General features: G+C 48.2%; 1 protein-coding gene and 1 pseudogene across 1 annotated transcript in view; one reads left to right on the plus strand and one right to left on the minus strand.

Annotated features, from left to right (window-relative positions):
- Positions 1-814: 814 nt before the first annotated feature.
- LOC112623739 lies at positions 815-1,629 on the minus strand (annotated as a pseudogene).
- Positions 1,630-5,941: 4,312 nt separating this feature from the next.
- Positions 5,942-10,083, plus strand: part of LOC112622640 (UL16-binding protein 6-like) — a 48,468-nt gene continuing 44,326 nt past the window's right edge. The window contains exons 1-2 of the mRNA XM_025382355.1: positions 5,942-6,140; positions 6,218-6,274. Of these exons, the coding sequence (XP_025238140.1) occupies positions 5,942-6,140; positions 6,218-6,274 (256 nt within the window). The remainder of the gene's footprint in view (positions 6,141-6,217; positions 6,275-10,083) is intronic.

Raw genomic sequence — 10,083 nt, forward strand, 5'->3', positions numbered from 1 at the left:
AAGAACTCAAGTCGGACATATGATTGGCAGCACATCTAGCCCCAACAGCACACAATCCTTCAAGATGGAATTCCGTTGGGTATGTGAAAGGGACCAAGGTGGGGGATAGAGAGGAAGTCTTCGACAGGACTCACATCTCAGTCCAGGCCTCCTCACTGTCTGAGTCCATCCAAGTTTTAGGACCCTGGGGGGCAACAATCAGGCCCACCCACCTCAACAGGGGCAGATTCTTCCATCTGTGTCCAGTTCACACACACCCGCTTCTGCTGGTTGCACAGTTCGAGAGAATCGGCCTTACAGTAAGAGAGGGACCACATCCTTTCTGCCTCTCTCCGGCATCTCTCTTCAGCAGCATCTGTGCAGGAACCACTGGGAAGATGGAGGCCTGCCTTCTCAGTTCAGCCACATGTGCCCTCGTCTGCAAATCTTCCATCAGCAACAGGATGGAGGCCACACGTGGGCCCAGGCGGACACCTGTGTTCCCCCACTGTCCTGCCCTGGCTGTGTGCTGCCAACTGCTGGTACCCAGGCCAGAGCTCCAGCAGGCCCTGAATTGGGACCTAAAGTCAGTTTGCATAGGCACTTGGCAATTTTTGGTAGGGAGACAGATGAAAAAGTGATGGATGTGAGAAGAATGAGTTTCATTTGATAGACTAATTAGAGATCTGAAGTGATTTTACCTTTATTTTCTTCACTTTAAGCCAATCATGAAATTTCACAGTGATTTCCAGGGAAGAGGTAGAAGGAAGGCAGTGTTAGGAATCATCGGGTCGGTGGCCCAGTTGACCCAGGGAGGCGCAGGCAGGGTGGGCCCTCACTGGGGCAGCTGGAGGAGCACGGACTGCGCTGCCGGCAGGTAGGTGATGTTCCAAGAGAGTGAGAGCTAGTACGCGGTGTCCTCCACAGCTTCCAGCTTACACAGTTCCATCAGGCCATCCCCTGCGGTGGCCAGTGAGTTGGCAATCAGCTCAGCTTCCTTGCAGTCACCCTCTACAGAGATGATGGCCACCTTTTTCTGCTACTCAGCCTTTCCCACCACAAATCTGGCCCTCTCTGCTTCCTACTGAGCCACAAGTTTGGCTTCCATTGCTTCTGTGAACTCCTTCCCGAAGGTCAGATGGGTCCAGGACACTTCGTCCAGGATGAGCCCAAAGATGACTGCTCACTCTGTATGGTCATCACTCACCTGCCTGGAGACCAGCTCTCTCTGGGTGATTAGTTCAGCAACAAAGTGAGCCACCACTAACTTGAGGATCTCGGTCCTGATGGACAGCAGCACAAGCTCATCATAGTCCTCTCTGATGCTGGTGAAGATGAGAGGAAGCTGGCTAGCAATGGGCCAGAAGAGGATGTGCAGTGTGATGTTGACATTCTGTAAATGTTTGCTACCAGTGATGACTGGCATAGTACATGGTCGAAAATGGCAGTCAAAGATCATTGGTTTCTGTACCCATGGGAGGAGAAAGTGAGTCCTTTCCCTACCACAACGTCCTGTACTCCACGGAATGGGTCAAAGATGACAGCTCTGTGCCCAGCATCCACATTATATAAGGCAGAGTTCACCACACCTCCTGCAACAGCCAAGGCCAGGCCAAACTTGCCAATGGGCTCGAACCCTTTGGCAGCCATATTTTCTTCTGCTGGACCCTCTCACACCTGTTTCCACTCTGACCTCCACATGAATTGCCCCTATTTCATTCTTAAATAAGCACAAGTGTTTACTAATGGACATGTGTGTCTGTTGGGCATTGAGCAACTTCTCAAACCTTGGAAGCAGATTGGGCACAGCCACCATCATTTCTTATTTCATACCAATTTTTGCAAGGGTTCATTTTTTTTTTTTATCACAGCAACTGTTGAAATCACAGATTGTAAAAATACCATGGCATCTAAAGCAATGTTGCATAGTCTAATGTTGAAACTATAAAATACCTTGGAGTAGTACTTCCTAGCAGTGTCCAGAAGATAGCACTTCTCATCTTTCAAATAGTTCGGTAAGCCCAGAGGGATTGCTTACAGTGAATTTGTGCCCTGAGCTCCTTGGCACACAGCTTGGGATCCACAGCAAAGGGCTACAGAGAAGACAAAACTGACGTTGACATCATGGTGGAAGAGGGGTCAATAAATAGTTCCTTTTTAGGGGTTGGGGCAGTTCCTCCCACCCTGTAGATCAAGATGCTCTGACAGCAAAGAGCAGAGGGGTATGCTCTGGTGGCCCAGGAGTTCTGCCCAAGGGGAGAGGGTTCTCTTTTGCTGCAGTGAAAACCAACAGGACACTGCTTCATCACAGGACCAAGGGGACCAGGAAGGAAGGTCAGAGTGAGGAGCTGTCTGAGTGTTTAAGATCACACAGTAACATCCTGTTTGATGGCTTCAGAAATCCTTCATGAGCTGGGAGACAGCGCCCAAGGTTACAGGTGAGTGGGCAGGATGGGCCAGACATAACAACTCTTGAGATGACAACCAGGTTCTCCCTAGTGTTTATGTGTCTTTGTGTGTGCACGTGTATGTGCGTGTCTGTCTCTGTATTTCTGCATACATTTGTGTATGTGTGTGTGTTTGTGTGAGTGTGTGTGTGCATGTGTGGTGGGGGGGGTGAGAGACTGCATGCATGTCTGTGTGTGTGTGCATGCATGTCTGTGTGTGTGTGTGATAACATGCATGCATGAATGGTGAATTGATTTCCTGGTTGATTTGCTGTGGATGGAGACAGGGACTCCAGGGAGGTTCCTGCCCACCTCGCCTTCCCTATCTTCTCTCCTGACATTCCCTCCTCCTTGTGGGAAAAGTCTCCTTCAGGAACTGAGGGTTTTTACTGCAGACTTCTCACAGCTCCGCAAATTTCCATGATATTTGCATCCCCCGGCCTCCCGCTCATGCTTATCCCTCTGCCGTGTGTCCTGTCTTCTCCTCCCACCTGGCCGCACTGTATTCTTCCTATTCCTATAAGAACAGTCTGAAATGCCACCTCTCGAGAAGCCTCCATGCAACTCCCCAGGCAGAATGAGTCACCCCCTCTTCTGCCCTCTGATAGCCCCAACCAACTCAAGGACATCACATCAGCAGCAGCCGCATGGGTGTTTGTTTCTGTCCCTGGATTCTACATGCCTTGAGGACTGGACACATCCATCACCCACGTGTAAACCCAGCACCTAGCACAGTGGCTGCCTTATGATAGGATTTAAGACACATCAGAGGAATCTAATAATCAGACTATCCCAGGGCTGCTAGAACTCAGAAAGGGATCCCCATAGCTCAGGGGATTGGACAAAGGTCTTCATTTCTGTTCTTTCCAGCACCAACCCTCATGGCTCCACTCATCCCTACTCCTTCCTCCTATTAAGATTGGCTGATCAGGAGAGGGGTAGGGGCAGGAGCAGCTACACCTGGTCTCTTCCACCTCCCATGGTGGGGTGCACCCTTGTTGGGAACTGGTGAGCATGATAGCCCCTTGGCCTAGAGGACCTGGAGCCTAGGAGCCCCACAGAGACCAGGAGGAGCTGTGTAGCCATTTGCAGAGACAGCCAGAGAGTGCTTCAGGACTGCATGGAGATCTGGAGAAGCGGGGAGCACAGGACCCTCTTTTGTGGGTCATGAGAAATTTAGGTTGGGTCATGTCTACAAAAGAGGGTGTCACTTATCAATACTTTTACCTCCTTAGCCCTTCCAGGTCAGAGTGGGTGCTTTACTTGTTTTTATGGATTACTGTGTCAATCAAAATGAGAGGTCAGAATCACCTTAAAGATTTGAAACATTTTCCAGATTTGACAAATGTACCACATTTTAATGCTACTTCTATTTTTAGGAAGCTGTGGCTGAAAAAAAAATTTTATTGTATAGCATTACCCAAATTACTTACACAGGATTTTAAAAATCTACATAATGTCTTACAATCATGTGAAAAGGAAAACCTCAAATGCAATAACTTTTTGGGCCAGGAGGGGTGGCTCATGCCTGTAATCCCAGAAATTTGGGATGCCCATGCGGGAGGATCGCTTGAGGCTATGAGTTGGAGATCAGCCGTGGCAACAGAGTGAGACCCTGTCTGTACAGAAAATTTTAAAATAGACCAAGGGTAGTAGCACATGACTGTGGTCCCAGCTCCTCAGGAGGCAAGGGTGGGAGGATCACTTGAGCCTAGGAGTTTGAGGTTGCAGGCAGTCGTGGTGGTGCCACTGCACTCCAGACTGGGTGACAGAGTGAGAGCCTGTCTCAAAGAAAACAACAACAACAACAACAGCAAAAACAGCAGAAGTAAAAAAAAAAGTTAAACACCAGTAAGCTAAGTTGACAGGAGACTTGTGGAACCACAATGATCAATTTATGCAATTTCTTACTTTTGAGGTATTCAGGGGTCTGCTAAGTATCAGTATTCTCAGAAAGTTCCATCTTATGAAATATAATTTGATCTGTTGAATCCACTCCTTAATCCAGGTCCTCTGAGAAGCAGATGCCTACATGGGATTCACATGAGGGGATTTCATTGGTGGAAACCCTGGGAGAACCATTCAGCAGGATGCACTTCTGAAGCCAAGTGCAGGAGGGAGGGACAGGAGGTTGCGCAAGTGCATCCTACACTACAGTGAATGGTGCTGGGACAACCGGATGGCACATGCGGAAGAATGAAGCATATCCCTTCCTTACAGCACACAAAAAAGTAGCTCTTCATGAATGCCAGATGTCCTCCTAAGACATGAAACTATGAAAGTCTCAGAAGAAAATAGAGCAGTAAATGTTTGTGACCTCAGATTTGGCAAAGGCTTCTTAAGTACTATATACCAATAGCACAAATGGCAAAATGTAGTTTAATTTCATTTCATGCAAATGCAAAACTTTTGTGCTTCAAAAAGGACTCCATTTAGAAGGTAAAAAAAAAAAAAAACTTACAGAATGAGAGAAAATATTTAAAAATCATATGTCTGGTGAGGGACTGGTATGCTGAATATGTAAAGAACTCTTACAGCTCAATGTTATGAAGTGCAATAACCCAATTTAAATATATGCAATGAATCTGAACAGACATTTCTCGAAAGTGAGTCAGGTACACTACATGATGGTCTCAAAACAATAGAAATTTTTAGGCAGCAGTTTCAGATGATGAGCAAAAAGAATCCATTGAAATATCTGCAGAGGCTCTGGACTGATAAGATGCTGAAAAACAACATGTGGACCAAGCCGACTAAGAACTAGTGGACCCAACATGGCCCTGGATTTGACCTAGGTTTCACCTAGGACCTCATCACATGCTAATTAACATACTAAACACACAACAGCCAGCTCCCTAGCAGCTCTGAGAATACCCATTTTTGGTGTGAAAATGGGTTGCACCACAGTTCTGAGAAATCTCCACCTTCTTCCAGGAATTTTTATAAATATTCCACCCCTTGGTTGAAGAAACTCAGAAAGGTGACAGTCACAAACCCCCTTGCACCTCTCTCTTGAGTTTCCCTGCACTCCCTTCACTGCAGTATGTACTTTTCCTTTTACAATAAATCTCTGTCCTTTCTCTATTTCCTACTGGTCTTTGAATTCACTGGCTGGAGTCGAGGCCCCACCAGTGTTCGGGGACCTCCCCTTGCCCACTGACATCAGAAGAAGAATGCAAATGGCAGTGAGCCCAGGAAACGGTTTTCATAATGCACAGCCCTCCAGGAAGTGCCAATCGCACCCACAAGGGGACACCTCACCCCGCTGGAATGGCTGACCCCAAACACAGTAAGGGTGGAGGGGGTGGGGCCTATGTTCCTTACAGGGCAGAGAGCAGGAGATGGAGAGTCCGTGGAGTCTGGAGGTTGTGTGTGTGTCACTCTCTCCCCATTTTCAAGGCGGGGATTTTCCCTGTTCTCTGGTGCTGCCTGCTTCCTTCCTCTCCCTTTGTCCCACCCCCCCTCCCATCTTTCATTTCCAACCATCCCAAGGTTTTCTCTACCTCACGACATCAATGCTCGAGGCCTCCAGCCCAGCGGAGAAACCAGGAGCCCGGGACTGCAAGCGACAGGGTCAGGGAGGTGACAATGGGAATCCCCTGCTGGATCCTGGACACTCAGGACCTAGTGCATCGCAGCAGCCCCAGGGCAAGGAGGATGGGGGGCTCTTCACAGGGGCCACACTGTCAGATCCCCACTTATCCGAGCGGGATGGTGATGTCTCCACACTGAGCCGGTGGCAAAGTCCCCACGAGGATGAAGCAGGAACTTCTTGCTTCTCACCCCACCAGGCCCCACAATTCCTGGTTCCTGCTGTCTCAGGAACTGCCTGTTCCTTACCGTGACCGGTGAGTCCTCCTGGGTCTTCCAAAAACAGTTTCATCCTGAGGCTCCAGACCCAGAAGCCAAGGGGCATTGGCTGACAGCAGGGCACCTACTGTGCTGTCTCCACCAGTCAGGAATCAGGCCTGGAGCTCGGGGACAGTGGGGGCCCTGGGAGGAGTGCACAGAACCATACCAAGACTCAGGGCCTGTCGAGCTCCAGAGGGTTTAGCAAATTTAGGCCTGTTTCAGACGGGGTCTCTAGTCCTATGGGGCCCCTACCGTGCATGGTGTGCAGACAGCAGGAGCTCAGGCATATGCGGCCCTCACGTTTGGGTCAGGCAGCAGGTTGGTGGCTCCAGATGTGTCAAGGAGAAGGAGTTTCTATCCACTGGAGAAGAGCAGAGAAACTGGATGTAACTTGTCATGCTTTTGAGCCCAAGCCTGCATGTATACATCCAGATGGCGTGAGGCAACCAAAAAGTACAAAAGAAGTAAAACAGCCAGCTTTTGTCTTAACTGATTGACCAACCTTATGACATTCCATTATGACTTGTTCCTGCTCTGCCCCAACTCCCAACTGAGCAGTTGATCCACCTTGTAACATTGTTCTTCTGGACAATGAGTCTTATGATCTCCCCACCATGCACCTTGTGACCCCCTCCCCTTCTGACAGTAGATGACCACCTTTAACTGTAACTTTCCACTGCTTACCTCAGTCCTATAAAACTGCCCCATCCCTATCTCCCTTTGCTGACTCTCTTTTCGGACTCAGCCCACCTGCACCCAGGTAATTAAAAAGCTTTATTGCTCACACAAAGCCTGTTGGTGGTCTCTTCAAATGACGCACATGACATTTGGTGCCATGACTCAGATCAGGGGATCTCCCTTGGGAGATCAATCCCCTGTCCTTCTGCTCTTTGCTCCATGAGAAAGATCCACCTATGACCTCAGGTCCTCAGATGTTCCAACCAAGGAACATCTCACCAATTTTAAATCGGGTAAGTGGCCTCTTTTTACTCTCTTCTCCAACCTCTCTCACTATCCCTCAACCCCTTTCTCCTTTCAATTTTGGCACCACCCTTCAATCTCTCCCTTCCCTTAATTTCAGTTCCTTTCCTTTTCTGGTAGAGACAGAGGAGATGTGTTTTATCCGTGAACTCAAAACTCCGGCACCAGTCACGGACTCAGGAAGACAGTCTTCCCTTGGTGTTTAATCACTGCAGGGATGCCTACCTGGTTATTCACCCACATTTCAGAGGTGTCTGATCACCACAGGGATGCCTGCCTTGATCCTTCACCTTGGTGGCAAGCACCACCTCCCCTGAGTGGCAAGTACCACCCTCCCCCCTGGCCCACTTCCTCACCTGTGTCTCTATCCTCTCTTTTATCTGGGCTTGCCTCCTTCACTGTGGGCAACCTTCCACCCTCCATTCCTCCTTCTTCTCCCTTAGCCTATGTTCTCAAGAACTTAAAACCTCTTCAACTCTCACCTGACCTAAAACCTAAGCATCTTATTTTCTTCTGCAACACTGCTTGGTCCCAATACAAACTTGATAATGGCTCTAAATGGTCAAAAAATGGCACTTTCGATTTCTCCATCCTACAAGACCTAGATAATTTTTGTTGAAAAATGGGCAAATGGTCTGAGGTGCCTTACGTCCAGGCATTTTTCACACTTTGTTACCTCGCTAGACTCTATTCCCAATGCGACTCATCCCAAATCCTCCTTTTTTCCCCCAGTCTGTCCCTTCAGTCCCAACCTCAAGTGTCGCTGAGTCTTTTGAATCTTCCTTTTCTACTGACCCATCTGATCTCTCCCCTCCTCCCCAGACTGCTCCTCCTCAGGTTGCTCCCCGCCAGGCTGAATCAGGCTCCAACTCTTCTTCAGCCTCTGCTCCCCCACCCTACAACCCTTCTATCACCTCCCTTCCCCACACCCAGTCTGGCTTACAGTTTCATTCCATGACTAACTCTCCCCCACCTGCCCGACAATTTCCTCTTAGAGAGGTGGTTGGAGCTGAAGGCATAGTCAGGGTACATGTGCCTTTTTCTGTATCAGACCTTTCCCAAATCAGCCAGCATTTAGGCTCTTTCTCATCAGACCCACTAAATATATACAGGAATTCCAATATCTAACTCTGTCCTACAATTTAACCTGGGTGACTTAAATGTCATCCTAACTTCTACCCTCTCCCAGATGAACAGGAAAGAGTGTTTTCTCTAGCCCAATCTCATGCTGACATCTGCCAGCTTCATGAGCCAGTCCTCCAGGAAGGCATTAGAGCAGTTCCCTGAGAGAATCCCCAATGGAACTATCAGGCAGATTCCCCACATATAGCTAGGCGAGATTACATGATTTCCTGCCTAGTTGAAGAAGCCCTTTAACTTGAAGAGGCAGCGTACAAACCTGTTAATTATGACAAACTTAAATAAACTACCCAAGGAAAAGATAAAAACCCAGCCAAGTTCAATTTAGCAGCAACCTTGAGACACTTTACAGCCTTGTACCCAGAAGAGCCAGAAGGCCATCTTATTCTCAATATGCATTTTATCACTCAATCAGCTCCTGACATTAGAAAAAAGTTTCAAAAATTGGAATCTGGCCCTCAAACCCCACAATAGAGAATAATCAACCTTGCCTTCAAGGTGTACAAAAATAGAGAGGAGGCAGCCAAACAGCAATGCATTTCTGAGTTACAATTACTTGCCTCTACTGTGAGACAAAACCCAGCTGCACCTCCAGCACACAAGAACTTCAAAACGCCTAAGCCACAGCAGTAAGGCATTCCTAGAGAACCTCCTCCCTCAGGATTTTGCTTCAAGTGCCAGAAATCTGGCCACTGGGCCAAGGAACACCTGCAGCCCTGGATTCCTCCCAAGCCATGTCCCATCTGTGCAGGGACCTACTGGAAATCAGACTGCCCAGCTCACCCAGCAGCCACTCCCAGAGACCCTAAAGCTCTGGCCCAAGGCTGTCTGACTGACTCCTTCCCCAATCTGCTTGGCTTAGCAGCTGAAGACCGACGCTGCCCGATCACCTTGGAAGCCCCCTGGACCATCACAGAGCTTCAGGTAACTCTCAGAGTGGAGGGTATGTCCATCCTCTGTTTAATCAATACGGGAGCTACCCACTCCACATTACCTTATTTTCAAGGGCCTGTTTCTCTTGCCCCCATAACTGTTGTGGGTATTGACTGCCAGGCTTCTAAATCCCTTATAACTCCCCAACTTTGGTGCCAACTTGGACAACATTATTTTATGCACTCCTTTTTAGTTATCCCCACCTGCCCAGTTCCCTTATAAGGCTGAGACATTTTAACCAAATTATCTGCTTCCCTGACTATTCCTAGACTACAGCCACATCTCACTGCCACCCTTCTTCCCAACCCAAAGCCTCCTTTGTGTCTTCCTCTTGTATCCCCCAACTTTAGCCCACAGACATGGGACACCTCTACTCCCTCCCTGACAATTAATCACACGCCCATTACTATCCCATTAAAACCTAATCACCCTTACCCCACTCAATGCCAGTATCCCATCCCACAACAGGCTTTAAGAGGATTGAAGCCTATTATCACTCACCTGCTACAGCATGGGCTTCTAAAGCCTACAAACTCTCCTTACAATTCTCTCATCTTACCTGTCCAAAAACTGGACAAGTCTTACAGGTTGGTTCAGGATCTGTGCCTTATCAACCAAATTGTTTTGCCTGTCCACCCTGTGGTGCCCAACCTGTACACTCTTTTGTCCTCAACACCTCCCTCCACAACTCACTATTCTGTTCTTGATCTTTTTTTTTTTTTTTTTTTTTTTTTTTTTTTTTTTTTTTTTG

Source organism: Theropithecus gelada, chromosome 4 (genome assembly GCF_003255815.1).
Source record: "Theropithecus gelada isolate Dixy chromosome 4, Tgel_1.0, whole genome shotgun sequence".
Taxonomy (NCBI): Eukaryota; Metazoa; Chordata; class Mammalia; order Primates; family Cercopithecidae; genus Theropithecus; species Theropithecus gelada.